General features: G+C 35.2%; 1 protein-coding gene, 1 long non-coding RNA gene and 1 pseudogene across 3 annotated transcripts; 2 read left to right on the top strand and 1 right to left on the bottom strand.

Annotated features, from left to right (window-relative positions):
* Positions 1 to 2,929: 2,929 nt before the first annotated feature.
* Positions 2,930 to 8,074, top strand: LOC148274694 (uncharacterized). Its single transcript, XR_015824228.1, has 2 exons — positions 2,930 to 3,437; positions 5,645 to 8,074. It is a non-coding gene; the product is annotated as an uncharacterized LOC148274694 (long non-coding RNA).
* A 3,118-nt stretch (positions 8,075 to 11,192) lies between these two features.
* LOC148274692 (uncharacterized) lies at positions 11,193 to 18,379 on the top strand. 2 transcript variants are annotated; one of them, XM_088236769.1, is made up of 3 exons: positions 11,193 to 11,278; positions 11,926 to 12,254; positions 16,218 to 18,379. In XM_088236769.1, exons 2-3 carry the CDS (start codon positions 11,981 to 11,983, stop codon positions 17,096 to 17,098), a joined length of 1,155 nt encoding a protein of 384 aa, XP_088092895.1. In that variant the 5' UTR covers positions 11,193 to 11,278; positions 11,926 to 11,980; the 3' UTR covers positions 17,099 to 18,379. The 2 variants fall into 2 exon arrangements, with proteins under 2 accessions (XP_088092895.1, XP_088092894.1); XM_088236768.1 differs by having other exon boundaries at positions 11,205 to 11,515.
* Positions 11,325 to 11,447, bottom strand: LOC148274693 (U2 spliceosomal RNA; annotated as a pseudogene).
* Positions 18,380 to 20,035: the final 1,656 nt, after the last annotated feature.

Below are 20,035 nucleotides of genomic sequence, written 5' to 3'. Positions count from 1 at the left end.
ACTACATTAAGGGCAATGACTATATCGTTGTTGTCGTTGATATCGTTGTATCTATCATCTGTGATATTGTCTATGTGCCTCCTCGAAATGGCCGCGCGCGTGTGCCATACCTACATTATGTCAAACATTACGAGCTGAATTTCGTGTTCCTAAGGTATTTTGACGATGTCAATATTTATTTAGTGATTTACAAATTTAATTAGTGAGGATAAATACGCAGGATTTTGAAAGTTGATCTGTATATCAGAGCATATTACATATGGAATAAGTCGGATTTTGGAGGTCATTATGCAAACAACGGCTTTTGGTTGCAAAACGGAAGTGCATGACGGATTTTAGAAATGGACCCGTTTTTAAATGAGATTTATGCTCTAAATTTGTTGCAACAGAGGGAAAACATTTTCGAGAAGGGAATAATCTATGCCGGCGAGCTCATACTAAGGAATTAAGCCGCAAAATATTTTTCAGTCTACACTCACTTAAAGGGTTGCAAAAATTCTTACCCATTAATACTAAATGCACCCTCGTACAAGCATTACTACTGCCCATTCTAGATTACGCTGATGTTTCCATGACTGATTTAAGCTGTGTGGGGCTCGATAAATTTGAACGACTTCAGAATACATGCATAAGGTACATTTTTGGTCTTAGGAAAAAATGACCACATTTCTAATTATCGTAGGCAACTGAAATGGCTCAAAATTAGACAGTGGAGAGATTATCACTCCCTCTCACTTCTGTGCAATGTACTTCTTAGTCCTAACGCTCCTATATACCTGCGTGAAAAACTTTAACGCTCATCAGTTCATGGTTTACCTCTTCGTTCTAATTCTCAAGGCACTCTCTTAATACCCATCCACAATTCCTCTTTCTTCTCTAATTCATATAGTGTCCATGCGGCTCCACTGTGGAATCATCTCCCATCCACCATCAAGGATGTTACTACAGTATCTCTGTTTAAATCACGTCTTAAGAAACATCTCCTTTCTCTTCTTTATTCTCTCTTCATTTCTCATTTCTCTTTTTTCCCCTTTTCCATTGAGTAATAGTTTCGATAAGGTAATTTATAAACAAATATGTTTATTTCTATTTTTAAATATCTTTAGCTTTTTAATCTTTATTTTCTATTGAACATGTTCTGTAACTTGAATTATAAAGGTAAAACTATAATTTTATTGGTTGGTTGGAAGAAATTGCCATCTGGCAATGAGCCCGCCAATGTACAAATAACATTATGTACGAAAAGTGAAACAAATAAATAATTTGACTCAGTTTCCAATAATGTTTACTCTATTGGCCATACTGAACTTGTATTCGTTTCCGAAAAACGTGATTTATGTGTTATTTTCGATACCAAATTAACATTTATCAGTCATATTAATAGCATTAGTAATAGATCTGTAAAAATGTTGGGTTTCATTATCAGAACAACTAAAGATTTCAAAGATATCGGTGCATTAAAAATAATGTAAACGTCACTTGTAAGAAGTATTTTGGAGTACAACCGAATATCGCACGCAACTACACTGGCCTAGAAGAAACATTCACATTCTCTCGCTTCTTTACAATATTTTAAATAATCCCATTTTTCCTGTTTATCTGAGAGAGCTCTTCAAACCTCTATCACAGCATGGACTATCTCTTTGTTCTAGTATCGAGAGAACCCTTTTAATACCCTTTCACCGCCCTTATTTTCTTGCCTCCTTTCACAGTAGTAGCTGCTCGATTGTGGAAAAATCTACTCACTAATGTTAAGAGACACCCCTCTTTATTTATATTAAAGTCAAGATTTAAATGTCACTATCTAAATACTTGAGTTGTTCCTTTCTCATTCTTATTGCCTTCCCACCCCCCCTCCACTCTTCATATTATAGTGTTAATTTTCTAATTACAATATTTTTTTACAATAATTGTTTTTGATTTTGTATAAAATCAGAGATTCAGTATAATTCCTTAGAATATATCCATGTACTTGTAATTTTCTCAAAATAAATGGTTTGGGTAGGTAAGAAGAAATTGCCGTATGTATATTAATTGTATAAAGTGTTAAATAAATAAAATACATTGCCAGTAAATTTGTAAGCTTATGTCTTATCCGCACTCAGTGCTGCATTGGGCACTGCACTAGGAATCCAGGCTGTGTGTTCTGGTTGGTGCTTTTGCCTACCATTCTCAATATCCTGGATTCGATTTCTATTGGTATCAAAAGTGGTACTACACTGCAATTTTCATTGTTCCTGGACTTGCTCCGGCCAAGGGAGTAATGACACTTATTTTGTGAAATATTCTGTAGACTTTGTTTATACTTTCAGGTGAATGCTCTTCATATATAGCAAAGTGTTCGTATTCGACTATGGAACAGATCGCTTCAGTGAGTATAAAGGCTGAACCAAAGACTGGCCGTGTAGAAAGAGATATTTTTCATACTGGAGAAGGGACGCCATGTTCCTACAGAAGCGAGGAACCAGGTGTTAATATCGTGAAGGCTGAACCGGGGACTGGCGATGTAGAAGGAGATACTCTCCATACTGGGGAAGGGACGCCATTTCCCTATAGAAGCATGGAACCGGGTTTTGCTACCGTGAAGGCTGAACCGGGAACTGGCGATGTAGAAAGAGATATTCTCCATGCTGGGGAAGGGGCGCCATGTCCCTACAGAAGCCAGGAACCAGGTGTTGCTACTGTGAAGGCTGAACCGGGTACTGGCGGTGTTAAAGGAGACGTTCTCCATACTGGAGATAAGATGCTATGTCCCTACAAAAGCGAGGAACCTAGTTATGCTACTGTGAAGGCTAAACCGGGGACTGGCGATGTAGAAGAAGATATTTTCCATACTGGGGAAGGGACGCCATGTCCTTACAGAAGCGAGGAACCAGGTGTTAATATCGTGAAGGCTGAACCGGGGACTGGCGATGTAGAAGGAGATACTCTCCATACTGGGGAAGGGACGCCATTTCCCTATAGAAGCATGGAACCGGGTTTTGCTACCGTGAAGGCTGAACCGGGAACTGGCGATGTAGAAAGAGATATTTTCCATGCTGGGGAAGGGACGCCGTGTCCCTACAGAAGCGAGGAACCAGGTGTTGCTACTGTGAAGGCTGAACCGGGTACTGGCGGTGTTAAAGGAGATGTTCTCCATACTGGAGATAAGATGCTATGTCCCTACAAAAGCGAGGAACCTAGTTATGCTACTGTGAAGGCTGAACCGGGGACTGGCGATGTAGAAGAAGATATTTTCCATACTGGGGAAGGGACGCCATGTCCCTACAGAAGCGAGGAACCAGGTGTTGCTATCGTGAAGGCTGAACCGGGGACCAGTACTGAACAACAGTATACTATAGAAAGTGATATACAGATATTTACGGAAATTGACATTGATCATCCTGATATAAAACAAGAATGTTTGGAATCCTCTCGCAACACCGCAGGTGACTCTAGTAAGTAATTCTACATTTATCTTTACCATTAATAGAGTAAAATTGTAAAGGCATTATGAAATGTTCTATTGTCGTCAATAGTATTGTATAGAGTTGGGTGGTAACTATTGTAGACAGTGGCCGATAGGGGTGAGTACTACAAACTTACTTTACTCACAGTGCCGAGTACCACCCATGCCCGCCACACCTATACATTGCCAACAGTACTAACTTCAGTTCTGGCCACAGTATTTTATTTAAATGTACTTTATTTTAATGAAATAATCGGCAATGCACTTTATTCGTGGTGTAAAATATTGAATTACACAGTCGAAAGTATTCCCAAATTATGTAAGAAGTCATGCCAATTAATATTTTATAAGTAACATTATATCAACACGGCGTTTTGTTGAATATCTTTATTTATTATTCATGTGGGAAAATAACAACAGTTTTTATACAGAAAATAACAATATATTTATACGAAAATTGTGAAAACAGCCAACAGTCCACAGTGATGTAATCTGTTGATTAAGTACATTATCGGCATCAAAATAAAAGCAATTTAACAATTAAGAAATGTTAGGCACTTAGAAGTTGCAAATAAAATAAAAATACGTATTTTTAAAAACAGTAATAAAAATAAAGGAAAAAGAAATAAGATAAATTTAAAAAATTAGAAAAGAAAAGAAATGATATAAAAATAATGTAAAAGGTACAAAATATAATATTGAACATACGAGTACATTCATAATTACTGACATCGTATAACGTATACTATAGGGAATCTTCTTTATTTCATATAGGAGAGTTACAAAATGTCTGCGTGACCGAAAAGAACAGTATTATAATAATGACATGCTCTAAAGAAAACGTCGTTTTTCCTTTAGTTAGTCCTAGGTACTGGCAAATTAAATGTAGTATGGAGTCTTGTTCTGTTGGGTACAAGGTATTCTAAAGAACTTGTAAGCAAAGGGCAGTCTACGACGTTGTTTACTAGTTTAAACAGGAATATTTGATCTGCAATCACTCTTCTATACTCCAGAGTTTGGATTGAATTTGGTGTACAGTGTATTATCTGTAATATTGTAATATATATTTCGTATTTGTGCAGATGTTAGACTATCAGGAACTTGCTAATGTAAAAGTGCTGAATAGCTTAAGACAGCTTGTTTTTCCGCTCGATTTCTGCTCAGTACTTATGTACGTGCTGCACTAATATTTTCAACAAAAAATTTATTATTTTAGTCGGCCTCGTGGTGTGATGGTCAGCGCGTTTGCCTTCCATGCAAGAGGTCTCGGGTTCGATCCCCGACATGGCTGATATGAAATATTTATTTAAAAGAGTGTTTTCACACTATAATATTTCATAATGAATTTTGAATCGGGTTGTGGTCCTGTGGCTAGTATCTAGGACTCACGGACCAAAGGTCAGTGGTTCGAATCCTACTCTACCCCAACTTGATTTCCATTTTCTAATAGTGAGTTATTTAAAACTCGTTGAAAATGGCCCTCAAAATTTAATAGTTGAGTAAATCATAAGAACGCAAATATTTCTTTTTTATTTAAAAAAATAAAATAATAATAATCTATTTTAACAATACAATTTTACCTATCTGCCTTGATCCACTCATCGATCCGTGCGCAAACCGCCTCCACCATCCATTTCTTAATAGCAATTAGCAATTGTGAGTAATGACTAATTGTCCTTTATTGTTATTTTATATTATATTATATATATACATATTTTTTGGACACTATGAGAATTTTTTTAACAGTGTAAATGAGTGCCTCAACACAGGTTCTACCCAGTGAGGTATTCAAATATATTTTTATGAAAATGTATAAATAAAGTTTTAAAAATCGTTTGATACCAACGTGGATTAGGTCAGTCAATATATTAAGTTTCCCTCTAGGCCTTTCCAGGGCCTAATTCAAGTAGATCTCCGGTATTAGCTAAGCGGTGGCCCAATACTTCCCTCCAGGTTGATCTGCTTTTGTTTTGCCACTAAATTACATATATACGTGTTTTTTTTCCAAATGTAAATGTCGAAATTATGACTGATAGTTTTAATTAATGTATTGTAGTACTCTTTTCTTTGAACATTATTTCAGTGTTGTTTATTGTAATATTTAATGTTCCGTCTCGAAACAAGTCGTGTGTAACTACTGGGAGTGAAATACTTTGCATGATTATTAGATAAAGTATATTTTGAATTTTTTTTTAGGCACTGAGTCAACAACATTGTTTGTGGAGAGTCATCTACCGTCTCACAGTGCAGAGCCACCACCAGAGTGTAAATACGAAACACAACCGAATAAGCCTTGCAATGTACTTCGGATGAAGAGCACTGCCAAAAAACGGTTAACATCCTCAGAATGTAAATATACACTACAAGAGAAAATAATTTTTGAAAGGCACTTGTTTACACAAAAAACTGGCGAAAAACCGTTCGCATGCTCGGAATGTGAATATACAACTCGCCATAAAGGTCACTTTAAACATCACGTGTTGATACATACTGGCGAAAAACCGTTTGCATGTTCAGAATGTCAATATTTAACTCTTCGGAAAGATACTTTAAAACGGCACATGTTAACACATACTGGCAAGAAACCATTCGCAAGCTCAGAGTGGAACTATGCAACTCAACAGAAAGGTAGCTTGATACATACTGGCGAGAAACGGTTCGCATGCTCAGAATGTATTTATACAACTCTTGGTAGAAGTAATTTTAAACGGCATGTGTTGAAACATAAAACCGGCGAAAAACTGTTCGCATGTTCGGAATGTGAATATGCAACTCATCGGAAGGATTGTTTAAAACAGCATATGTTGATACATTCTGGCGAGAAACCGTACTCATGCTCAGAATGTAACTATGCAACTCAAGGTAAATATAATTTCAAACAGCACATGTTAATACATACTGGCGAAAAACCGTTCGCATGCTCGGAATGTAATCATGTGACTTCACGGAAAAGTAGTTTAAAGAGCCACTTGTTGACACATGCTGGTGATAAACCATTAGCATGCCCTGAATGTATCTATACAACTCGACTGAAAGGTAGTTTGAAACAGCACATGTTGATACATACTGGCGAGAAACCGTTTGCATGCTCAGAATGTGAATATTTAACTCGTCGGAAAAATACTTTAAAACAGCACATGTTAATACATACCGGTGAGAAACCATTCGCATGCTCAGAATGTGAGTATGCAGCTTTGAATAATAGTCATTTAAAACAACACATGTTCATACATAAAACCGGCGAAAAACCGTTCGCATGCTCAGAGTGTGAATATACATCTCGTCGAAAAGATACTTTAAAACAACACATGTGGAAACATACGGGCGAGAACCCGTTCGCATGTTCAGAGTGTGAATATGTAACTCGTCGAAGGGGTAGTTTAAAAGAGCACATGTTTATACATACTACCGACTAAACCGTTAGCATGCTCAGAATGTAAGTATGCAACTTTGGATAGTATACATTTATTTGAACGACACCTGTTAATACATAAAACTGGCAAGAAACCGTTCACATGTTAAAAATGTAATTTCACGGCAAGGTGATTTAAAAAACTACTTTTTGTCTCGGTGCTTTATCACGTGGGTGAGATTTATCCGGCTGAACCGAATCACCTACTAGGCAACTCCTGAAAACAATTTTCCAATTTTGGGTACTTCTTCTTTTACCAGGTAGTTAATTCAACAATGTTTTGAGTATGTCCAAATGCTTGCAGACTGGCTGGATTTTCTCCCCAGGGAGTTGTTCATATTTAAATTTGTTGCATCTTAAACCAGCCAATGACAGGTCACAATTTCTGTAAATGCCTAGACTGCCATATTCCCTTCTCGAAAATGTTTTTCCTCTTTCTTGAAATAAATTCAAATATGAATAACTCTGTAGGGAGGCAATCAACCAGTCTGCAAGCATTTGGACATACTCAAACATTGTTGACTGAATAATTTCTTTACAAATAATTAACCAAATTTGAAAAATATAAAACTTATTCAATGAAAAATCAAAATCTAATGGCTCAAGAAAGTCTGAAAAAACCGCGTATTCATTAGTTTTTCTTAAACAGTGGTTGAATAAATATTAACTGAGATTAATCTGATTGTGATGATCCTACCTGCAACCCGCAAGGTTTCAGCTCTTCAACTTCCCAAACATCAACAGATTGAAGAATTGAAGGAAGATGTATAGAAAAGTGTCCGGAAATTAAAACGTACGCAACGACCCATGGGAAGAAAGATGCTCGGTGTATGTCTAAGAGACAGAATAAGAAATAAATAAATAAGGCGCCGAACCGAAATCGTGTATATGATGGACCGTGTAGCAAAATGTAAATGGCAGTGGGCAGGACACCTCGGCGAGGCAAAATGATGGCAGGTGGACACTCAGAATAATAAAGCGGAGACCATGGGCACGTTGCACAAAAATCCATAATTAAAATAATACTAGTCCCGATACAGACATCTACTGAAGAAATATTCCACAAATCACATTTTATGACACCAGAGCGATTATGTGCTAAAATATCACTCACTTACAGATTCAAAAACTACTCTTACTCAAATGAAATACATAACCCCTACAACACATCACATCACATACAAATGATATAATCACTAGATCCTCAACACAAAGACAACTTAAGACAAATAAAAACTGCTATCACTTTCGGTCAAAGGGATTTTGAGTGTTATTCAATTAAAATCTATAACCTACTTCCACTATCTATTAAAATAATTAGTAACGAGAAAATGTTTAAAAAGGCTATAAAAATGGATAGTGGAGCTAGATAGAAGTAAAATGGATTGTCTCATTCATCCAAACCAATATTGAATCAACTGCTCCACGAGTGTAAAGCTTATGTTAGGTTTTTGTTATTTTCATTGTGCGTTTTGTAATATAAATAATATAGATGTACATAAATACCTAGTTTTTAAAACTGTGAATATTTTGTTAATTATCTCTGTTTATTAAGTGTAATCCCAGTAAGGTCACATTATTTTTATTAATAATTATAATTTGTAAGAGAAAAATATGAATAAATAAACAAAAGAAGTGATGGAAGGCCACAGAAAAGATGGGTCAATGACATTGCCTCTATTGCCGGTAAAACGTGGATGATGAAGCGGGTGATATGAAGGAATTGAGATATTTGGAAGAGGCCGCCATCCAGCAGTGGAGAGAATAGGGCTGAAGCAGAAGAATAAGAAGATGTTCAAATATAGGCAGAAGGGTAAATGTTACGCAGTGTGTAAAGTGGCCACTTAAACAAGCCGTGTGGATGCCCAGACTTCTATATTCCCTTCTCTAGTATGTTCTTCATCTCTGTTGTAATATGTTAATATTAACAGCTCCCTCAGGGGTTGAATCCAGCCCTAGTCTACAAAAATGTGGACAAATTAAAAATATAGTTAAAAATATTTCATTTCACAGATAGGTAACATATTTTACAAAAATAAATATATATTATATAGGTTAGTGTTTAATTTTGAATTTCTTCAATGTAATGATAAATATTATAATAATAAAAATACGTATGTAGTTTTACTCCGATTTTATTTATAATTTTTACCAGTTACCGGGTTTCGCCGTGACCGACATCGTCGATAAATAATAGATTGTAAAATTAATGTTGTAGGTACTGATTAAGTATAATTAATATTCTAGTGAGGTAGTACTTTGATAAATGATTATTATGGATACCTTATCTATCGTTATCGCCATTTTCGTAATATAATACCTCAAGGGCGCTTTACATAGTGATTCTATAGATAAATAAATTTAATAGAAGCTGTAAATTTAAATTTGTAATTTAATTAAAACAATTTATTTTGTTGCCCCATGTGTAGGGTCCGTAGTCCATAGTCGATGACACACGCGTGTTAAATTAGTTCACCTAAAATAGACTAATGACCGACAATGCAATGTCATCATTTTTAATCGAATCCAATTCATTCGTAAAATGTAACTCTATGAGTATTTCACATGAAATCGGAGAGCATCGTTCTGAAGTACATTCACATCGTCCCTACCATGAAGAAATGAACTACAAAGGAACGTCGTCTGTAAAGAGACCAGAGGACGCAGCCAACGTCAGTCAGCCTAACAAGATCAGTGCAATTTGCTCAGCTCCAGCATGTAGTTCAAGAGCAGTCTCTTCAACCCATCATCGTCGCTACGCTTGCGCTACACAACTAAGTGCTGTATCTTATTCGCCATGTAATAAATACGCATTAAACAGCAACTTCGTGTCTTCTCTGTCAATCTCTAATTGGGGTAGGAACTCCAACTAACCTTCAACTACTTTTATTCTACACATGCTATGGATGATTTACAGAACAAGTGGGTTTTAAGTTTTTTCCGAAACATCACTTTCTCACAGCCTCGTACCTCTGCTGGGAGAGCATTCCATGCCGTAGGGCCTGCGATGGCAAATGCGCGTTCACTAAATTTAGTGCGCTGTTTACGTAGAGGTATAATAACTTTTCTTCTCGCCGTAGACGTAGCCGATCTAAGCGTGAGACGTCTGTCAGCTAGTTCATCTGGAATGCACAGTTCCCTAAGATATTTCGGAGCAGTGTTTTGCAGTGATTTATACATGAGCCAACAGAGTTTGTATTCGACCCTCTGTGGAAAACGTAGCCATTGTAATTCCCGAAGTAGTGGAGTGATATTACTGAACTTAGAGATTCCGAAAATAAGTTACGCTGCAGCATATATGCTAAAAGTTGCAGTATGTTTGGTTGCAGCAGTAGGAGCGCCAAAGGTGTTAAAGGAGACAGGTTTCACAGAGAATTGGTTTCCAATATTTTCCCATGATTTACATTAATTTTTGGCATTTATTGTCCCGACACGAGTATTATGTTGCTGAAAAACTTTCTTTACATCAACATATTTACTTCAGATACTATTTTTTCGCAATTTAGGGTATAAATTTGTGAATCAAAATATGATTACTGTTGATAATGACAGTTGATTACGGGCAATATATTGGGGCCGCACTAAGCATCCATATTAAATTTGAGTTTTTATCGAGTAGAATTTGATTCAAATTTTACTCGAATATAGCAACGTTAACCTTGAAATCGCATCTAAAATGACGTGTCCAAATTTCAGGCCGCTACGACTTGTCATTTCGGAGATGTGACGGACAAACAAATAAACTCAACACAGGACTTTGGTTTAATGGAGTTGGGATTTATGTCTCAATTAATAAAACATAAATATATTGTGAATAAATTAATTAAAATAAACACAAACATGTAACTTCAGTTTTATAAAATAAATATAGGCGAATTATAAAAAAACAGATTGGAATAACCCTGCAATAATAAACACACAAAAACATATTTAAAAATAATTTCAATGCGAATTGATATCCATTTGGCAATTCTCGACCTATTGTAAACAAAAACGGAATAGAAGAAAAAATAAGGATATTATATTATAATTTTATAAGTCAAAAATGACTTATATTTAATAATCTTCAAGACTTTTGCAGTTTAGACTTATTTATTTAAAAAAATGATAGGGTTGTGGTAATTTTAGGAAGATTATCAAGTACCAATAGATGCGTATTTTTTTCTTGATTCCGAATGTGTATTTAACTCATTTTAGAAAAAAATTATAGATGCGTCCTTTTTTCTCATGACGGCAGTGTTAGCCAGATAAGTACTTATAGTAAATTTATATCTATGGCTATCTAATTTTTGAATCGTCGTCAATATCATCTGTGATATTGTCTATGAGCCTTATCGAAATGGCCGCACGCGTTTCGTACATTTTATCAAATATCACGAGCTGAATTTCGCGTTCTTGAGGTCTTGTATGTACCAAACGTGAGTAAATTTTGAAATGAGCGCGAATAAAAATGTATTTGTTTATTTACGGTTCAATGGACCATTTACGTAATTAAAATTCAACAGTGAGATTGCGAGAACTATCAGATATTAAGTTGATAAAAACAGATACTATACTTTGATCTTAGCCATCAGGCCGAGAAGCAAATGTCTATTGCATCTAATATCGTGCCTCATTTTGCGATGGCTCTCTGCCAAGGCCTTTTGATTTAGTAGGTATGTGTAATAGGTCTGTTTGTTTTTACCCTGTCCACTTCTACAGATGATGTATGAAAACTCATTATACCCAAAAAATCTGTAAAACTGAGGAAAAGCAATCATTTTACATCTATTATCGCCCGTACTCTTTTTTCCACACTTGCTTTCCCTGCTGTTGTTATGATTCCAGTGGTAAATGATTTTTTGTAGATATTAGTCACATTATTTGTGTTTTTTTTGCTGTTTCCTTCATAAGCAAGTATACTTACTAGATTCACCAGAAGTAGTTAAGTATTTTGCCTATATTCTTTTTGTATTAGTTAAATACAAATTGGAAATATCATATTTTGTAAAAATATTCACGCATACATATAATGAAGAGTATTGATGAATAATAAATGTTCTGCATGCATCGTTTACATTTTCAGGTGAACGCTCTTCAGATACAGCGAGGTATTCGTGAATACGTGAATAGGTAGTCGAATGACTATGGAACATATCGCTTCAGTGAGTATAAAGGCTGAACCAGAAACTCCCGATGAAAAGGGAGTTATTCTCCAGACTGGGGAAGGGACGCCATGTCCCTACAGAAGCGAGGAACTAGGTGTTGCTACCGTGAAGGCTGAACCGGGGACCAGTACTGGACAACAGTATACTATAGAGAGTGACATACTGATCTTTACGGAAATTGATATTGATCTCTCGGATATAAAACAAGAATATTTGGAATCCTCTCTCAACACTGAAGGTGACTCTAGTAAGTAAAACTGCATTCCTCTTTACCTTGAGCTTGAATTGTAATATTGTTGTCCATAAATATTATTGTGTAGGATTTAAACACTCCGATGGGCGCGCCCTAAAGGTCACGTGAACAGTCGCACTGGATCTGTCAGATCTATACACCGAAATTTTAGTGTTTTCCTTACTTAAACTGGGTAAACAACGATAGTTAAAAAATGCTACTTTTCCATACTTTTATTAGACATATTTGAACATTTACGATTTAAAAAAAATAAAATATTTGACGCTTTACATATTTATTTATTTGACATTTTATATACATATACAATATATATACATATAAGGGCGGGCACATTTCTTCCTACCTACCCAAACCGTTTAGTTTGAGAAAATTGTAAGTACCCACCTAAATGGACATATTGAATCTTACAATTTTATACATAAATTAAAAACAAAGATTAACAAAATAAAAATATGCAAAAAAAAAAAACCAGTATACTATGAAGAGAGGAGAGGGGATGGGAAGGAAAAAATAAGAAAAGGAACAATTTTAATATTTATATAGTGACATTTCAATCTTGACTTAAATGTAAATAAAGAAGGGGCGTCTCTAACATTAGTGGGTAGATTATTCCACAACCGAGCGGCTACTACCGTGAAAGAGGAGGCTAGAAACTTAGAGCTATGACACAGGGTATTAAAAGGGTTCTCTTTTTTTTTTTTTTTTTCATTTTTATTTATTTATTTATTATGTACATACAATATTACATTTTAGTTATTTTAAGACATTTTTGACATTTTTTTTTTTTTTTTTTACAGGACTCACCAAGCCAATGAATATGGCTTGTCGGTAAAGATCCTTTACAATTAATCATATGATAATCCTACATGGTTTTATAATAATAATTACTACTAACTTAGATATAGGGAGCGAAAAAAAAGTACATGTAATTGATGCTTTCAAAAAAAAAAAAAAAATATTTAGAAGATGTAAAAAAAAGCAAAAAAAATAAGTGAATGATCACGCAATTTTAAGATAAAAAATAAATAATTACAGAACCGGAGTACCAAAATTTTAAACATAAGTGTTTACATATTTAATGGGCACAAAGCATTTTATTAAAAACATTATTTATTAACATATCCATATCTATATCTATATCTATATCTATATGTAAGTCTATATCTATATATCATCCTCATCCATATCCATACATATTTATACCCGTACATGCACACATTCATATCCATACATACATATATACACATATATACACATACATACATACATACATACATGTGAACATACATATACACACACAAACATCCATGAAAATATTACTTAGTTATAAATTCTATTTTATATATATCTATATTTACAAATAATCAATTTTTTTAATATATAAACTCCTGATCGAATAGCCAGTCTATTATTTTGCCCTTGTCACTTTTGGTAGTGCCATTTCTCAGATTGTTTGGTAACAAATTAAACATAACTGGAACCACATATTTAAAAGTTCTTGTCCCATATTTGTTTCTTGTCTTTGGAATCACTAAACCATCATTTTGTGTAAATCTTGTGTTATAACCATGTTCCAATAAATTTTTGAATTCATCACTTTTTCTTTGTTCCAAAATGATACAGAGCCACAGAATTCCTCGAACCGGCAGCGCCTTAATAGATTTATATAATACACATTTGTTACTCCTTATTTTGTAAATATCATTAGAGACTATTTTTTTAACGATGGAACACTGTAAACTCTGTATCATTTTTATGTTTGTGATTGTTGAGTGACCCCATGCTTTGATACCATATCTTAGAATAGCCTCCACCAAGGAAAAATAAATAATTCTGAGTGTACTTTTAGGCAGAATAAACGATAACTTATAAAAAGTACTAACTAGAGTCCGCAATCGATCACAAAGGTTAGATATTTGACAATTCCATTTAAAATTTACATCTATATATATTCCTAAATATTTATATTGACTTTCAAATTGAATAATATCGCAGTTACAGTGTAGTGGAATTTTATTATGTAGACAGTCAACATTATGGGCAATGAAATTTTGAAGTATGTATTTTTTAGCATGAGGTGATTTGATATACAAACATTTTGTTTTTTTTGTATTAATAATGAGACCAAAATCATGTGCCCAATTCAAAAGTTTATTAAAATCGTTTTGCATTTTTTCTTGCATTTCTAGTGGATTTTTCCCCGAAATCACAAGTGCCGTATCGTCTGCAAAGATAAATTTTTTTACATTAATTATGTATAATTTTGGGCCTAAAATCGATCCCTGAGGTACTCCGGATAAATATTCCTTGTCTGAACTTAAAATGTTTTTAATTTTGACGCTCATTTTTCTCCCCGATAAATAATTTTGAAAAAAAGAATGCAGTGTTCCCCTTATCCCAATTGACTCTAATATTTCTAATAATTTTGAGTGACATAAAGTGTCGAATGCTTTTGAAAAATCTATAAATAAAACCAAGATGTGCTGTAAGCCATTCAATTCATTATTTATGTAATCTGCGAATTTCTGTAATAGATCGTCGCAACTTTTTTTTTTCTGAAATCCGAATTGACAAGGATCAATAATATTGAACTTCTCCAAATATTGATCCAAATTAATACACACATATTTTTCTAATATTTTTTCGATCGCAGGCAATAAAGATATCGGTCTATAATTATTTACATTAGAATGATCTCCCCCTTTGTAAATAGGTCTCACTATACTGTGCTTGAACACTTCTGGAATTAAACCAGTACTCAAAATAAGGTTGATAAGATGCGTAATCACAGGGCTCAAAATTGAAACATATTTTTTAATATCATACATTCTTATATTGTCTATACCCGTAGTTCTCGAATTTTTCATTGTCCCAATAATTTTAGTAATTTGTGAGGTTTTGGCCCGAGGTAAATACATCGAGTTACTAGAGCGAAGAGATAGTCCGTGTTGTGAAAGAGGTTGGATGAGCTCTCTCAGATAAACAGGCGATTACATTGGTTATACGTTATACCTAAAGAAAAAAATGTTCGATCCGAATACTAAACAAATATAGTGACCTGTGAAGTATTAGTAACAGACGAGTTAACAGACAAAAAAAATCCCATCAAAAACAAAATTAAATATCTTTCAAAAATCGTAAAAAAATAAATAAATTTAGAACTCAAAATTGAGACTGTGTGTAATTTGAGGCATGAGGCACGAGACGACAGTTGCTGTCCATGTGATGGCATCACTGAGTAGACTGTGGAACATCTTCTTATATACTGTCCAATGTTTGATAGGCCGAGGTGGGAGCTTGAATGCAAAATAAACACTCGGATTCCTGCGACTAATAACCTAGCTGAGCTCCTGAACTGTAATGATACACGAAGAGAGACTGTTCGATTCATTACAGGGACGATCAAGCGGGCAAAGTTATTCAATGGTCGTATCTAGCTCCTTTTGTTTTTTGTGTCCAACTTTTACGATTTTTTATTTTTTATTATTTGTTAATGTAATCTTTCTAGAATTATTTTGTTTATTCTGATTCTGCTTTATTTTTATTATTGTAAGTCTACGGTGAAAAATGTTGAAGTCAACGGAATATAATTTAAAGATAAATATATTCGATAAAACCTTGCACATAACAAAAGCAAGGTACAAATAATTTGCAACTACAAAAAAAAAATATTAAAAAAAAAAATGAGGCATGAACAATGCTAGAACAATAAACCAATATAAAAAAGAAATACACCATCTTCACAGTCTGTATTTCTCTGTAATAAAATAACTACTGTAGTCGTACCTATTTATAAAATAATTGAGTTTTCTCCTAATTATTAAACCTAACTATCAGTAGAGATTTGAGACATACTTTTAGTTTCACTCTAGGCCTAGCCAGGGTCTTATAACTATATCCTTGGTATCGGCAAAACTGTGGCCCAACACTCATGTTAATATTATGATTTTTTTTCAGACACTAAGACGACAGCATTTTTACCCGAAGATAGTATAAATCTGCCGTCTCATAGTGCAGTACCACTTCCTGGGCGTAAATGCAAAACACAACAGAAGAATACTAGTAATGAACGGGCTTTGCCAAGAACTGGACTGAAATCCTTGGCACACTCTCAAAGTTCAGGAAATAAAGTTTTAAATCGTCGCTTGTCAAAAACTAAGCGGAAACCGTTCGCTTGTTCAGAATGTAAACATGCATTTAAACAAAAGGAGCATTTGAAAATACACATGTTGACACATACTGGCAAAAAACCGTTTGAATGCTCTAAATGTAACTACGCAACTCGACGGATGTATAGTTTAAAACAGCACATGTTTAAACATACCGGCGAAAATCTACTCAAATGTTCGGAATGTAAATTTGTAACTCATCGGAAAGATCATTTAAAAAGGCATTTGTTAATACATAATATCGAAAAACCGTTCAAATGCCTAAAATGTGAATTCACAACTCGATGGAATTATTGTTTAAAACAGCACACGATGATACATACTGGCGAAGCACCGTTCGCGTGCTCAGAATGTAATTTTACAACCAAACGGAAGCAACAGTTAAGTACGCACATGCTGACACATACTGGCGAAAAACCGTTCGCCTGCTCAGAATGCAAATTTATAACTCGACGGATGTTTTGTTTAAAACAGCACATGTTGACACATTCTGGCGAAAAACCCTTCGCATGTTCACAATGTAAATTTAAAACTCAACGGCGGCTTAGTTTAAACCAACACATGATGCTGCATACTGGCGTGAAACCGTTTGCATGCTCTGAGTGCGATTATACAGCCCGACAAAAGAACAATTTAAAACGGCACATGTTTGTACATTCTGTCGAATAGCCGTTCGCATGCTCAGAATGCAAATATGTCTACGAATCAAATGGCACGTCTAATACTTTGGCGTGGTCTACTGCAACTGAACGTCGCCAGTTATCATGATTCAAACATCGAAGAAAAAACTGCAAAAAAATCAATATCTGGAGTCAAGTCCCAACCGAAAATTAATATCGGCAATTATCGGCATTTTCATGAGATTTTTAATATATCACAAATAATAGTGTTGGTATATTATTATATAACTCTCGTGGTGTAATGGTCAGTGCATTTGCCTACCATGCAAGAGGTTTCTGGTTCGACTCCCGACAGGGTTAATATGAAATCATTATTTAATGGGGTGTTTTCACACTAAAATATTTCATAGTCCTTGGATTGGTACCTGAAGCGTAAGACTGATCATCTTATCCTAATGTAACAAAAATGATCAGGATTTGCTGTGATTAGTGAAACAATACAGTGCCCTATGCACCATTAGGTTTTAAAAGAGTGCTTTGAAAATTAGAATGAAGAGGTAAATCATGAACTAATAAGCGTTGAAATTTTTCACGTAGGTAAATAGGAGCGTTAGGATTATGAGGTACATTACACAGAAGTGAGAGGGAGTGATAGTCTCTCCGCTATCTAATTTTTAACCATTTCAGTTGCCTACGATAATCAGAAATGTGGTCATATTTTCTAAGACCAATAATATACATGATGCATGTATTCTGAAGTCGTTCAAGTTTATCGAGTTGCTCACAGCTTAAATCAGTCATGGCGGGGAATTAAAATAGTTTAAACTCATGGCAAACTTAACCTTCCTATCTCACATATCTGGTATGACATATGGAAGACACGACCTCTTTTCGAGTTTCCAATCGTCGGAAGTTTCCTCTTCCTCTCGGTTAGCGGAAAAATTGGCAGCCTTCGTTCATTCGTATGCGTCATCACGGAACTTGATTTTTATATCCTCCAAGATTATCCAATACCACATTTATTTTTCTTGATCTCGCCATCGTTCCACAACAAACTAATCCCTATTTTACAATTCAGCTTTCTGATACTGCATTCTTAACTCACCCGGATAAGTACTTTATAATAAATTGATGTCTATGACCTTCTATATTGTCATTAATATTATTTGTGATATTGTCTGTGTGCCTCTTCGTAATAGCCGCGCGCGTGCGCCATACTTACCTATATTATATCAAATATTCCGAGCTGAATTCCATGTTTCCAAGGTCCTGTCAGGTTCCGGGTTCGATTCCCGTCGAGAACACAAAAATTAAATGTGATTTTTCTCAAGTCTGGGTGCTCTGTGATGTAATTCACCACTGTAATTAGGCCTCCTGGCCTGTTGTGGTGCAAAAAAGTGTAGAACCCTGTTTGAAACTCTATTGTGGACATTTGAACGACGTTATTTTTAAAATATCAAATATTATTAAACAAATGTTTTATGTAAAATGAAATTTATTTTATATTCTAAGTTTAAATTTCATAAATTCAATTACTCTTGATTAATGACCCTTTACTTATCTACTCTACTGTGTCGATTAATATTTCCGCGTGCACAATAAAATTTTAGAGAAATTGACATATTGCTTTTTTTTTACCTTACATTTGTGTTATAATTATATTTTTTCCCATCGTGCAACATTACGCGGCGGCATCACGAATGCGCTGGGTGAAAGTTAGGCATAGTAGGGGAATTATTGGACACAGTCCGATGTATTCAAATATGATTCTACGCTCCTTCTGGACTATTTTTAATTCTATGATTGTTGCATTACTATGAAAGAGTCAACAATTCAATTTATTGAGATTCTCTCATCAGCGACGGTGGTGGGTGTGAAGGTGAAATATGGCGACGTGTTGGTATTGCCAAAATTGCTATCAGTTGGCTGGTAAGATTTGGAAGAATCGCAGTATTAACACCAAAAAGAGACTAGCGAAGGTTTTTGTTTTCTCGATGTTCATTTACGGTGTGGAATGTTGGACGCAGAGAATCTGAAAAGAAAAAATCGAAGCTTTCGGAATGCGGTGTTTGCGCTGAATGCTGCGGATACCGTGGACGGCCAGACGTACGAATGCATTTATACTCCAGGAACTGGACATAAGGGGAAAACTTAAATGAATATACGCGAAAATAATCCTGCAGTTTGGACATATTTCCAGAGGGAACTCTAATCGTTCGGATGAAAACTATTTTCCTGGGAAGCATCGAAGGGACAAAGTCGCGTGGACGTCAACCGACCAGATGGAGCGGCCTACTCTCACTGTATTACTAGAATTATCACTTACGAATGCCTATAGAAGAGCACAAGACCGTCCCAGATGGAGGGAGACTGTCCACAGACGAGCCATGCCTGGAGTCAGGCGTAATCACCATCCTCAGACATATATATGAATGTACATGTACATATATATGTGTGTGTATGTATGTGTCTGTATGTTAGGGTGTGTATGTATGTTTATATGTGTACACACGTGTGTATGGAAATCTATGAATAAACGTATATTTTAGTCTGCCTTAGAACGAGTCTTCTTCTAAAGGGCATTCTTCTTCTTCTGCAGCCTTATTCTCTCCACTGCTGGATGGCGGCGTCTTCCAAACGTCTCTATTCCTTCCTATCACCCGCTTTCATCATCCACGTTTTACCGGCATTAAAGGCAATGTCATGGACCCTTCTGTTCTCTGGCCTTACTTTATAATATTAATAATAAATAAATAATACAAAAAATTAAGTTTTTATAATATACCATATGGCGCGTAGAATCAAGTTCGCATTAATTGCGCTGTGCCCCCTTCCCCCTCCCTCTGCATGACATCACGCCTGTGCGCATGCGTGAAGTGGCCGCGTAATGTTGCCAAACCGTGAACAAGATATTATATTATGTTTTACTACAAAAAATATTTTACTGACTGGACTATACAGGGCGTGTGTCCTGTCATAAGTCGTC

This window comes from Micrasema longulum, unplaced genomic scaffold, assembly GCF_059751315.1.
Source record: "Micrasema longulum isolate JH-2025_06_02 unplaced genomic scaffold, ASM5975131v1 h1tg001604l, whole genome shotgun sequence".
NCBI classification, from domain to species: domain Eukaryota; kingdom Metazoa; phylum Arthropoda; class Insecta; order Trichoptera; family Brachycentridae; genus Micrasema; species Micrasema longulum.
Note: the sequence above shows the minus strand (reverse complement) of the source record. Positions and strands in the feature narration are given on the sequence as shown.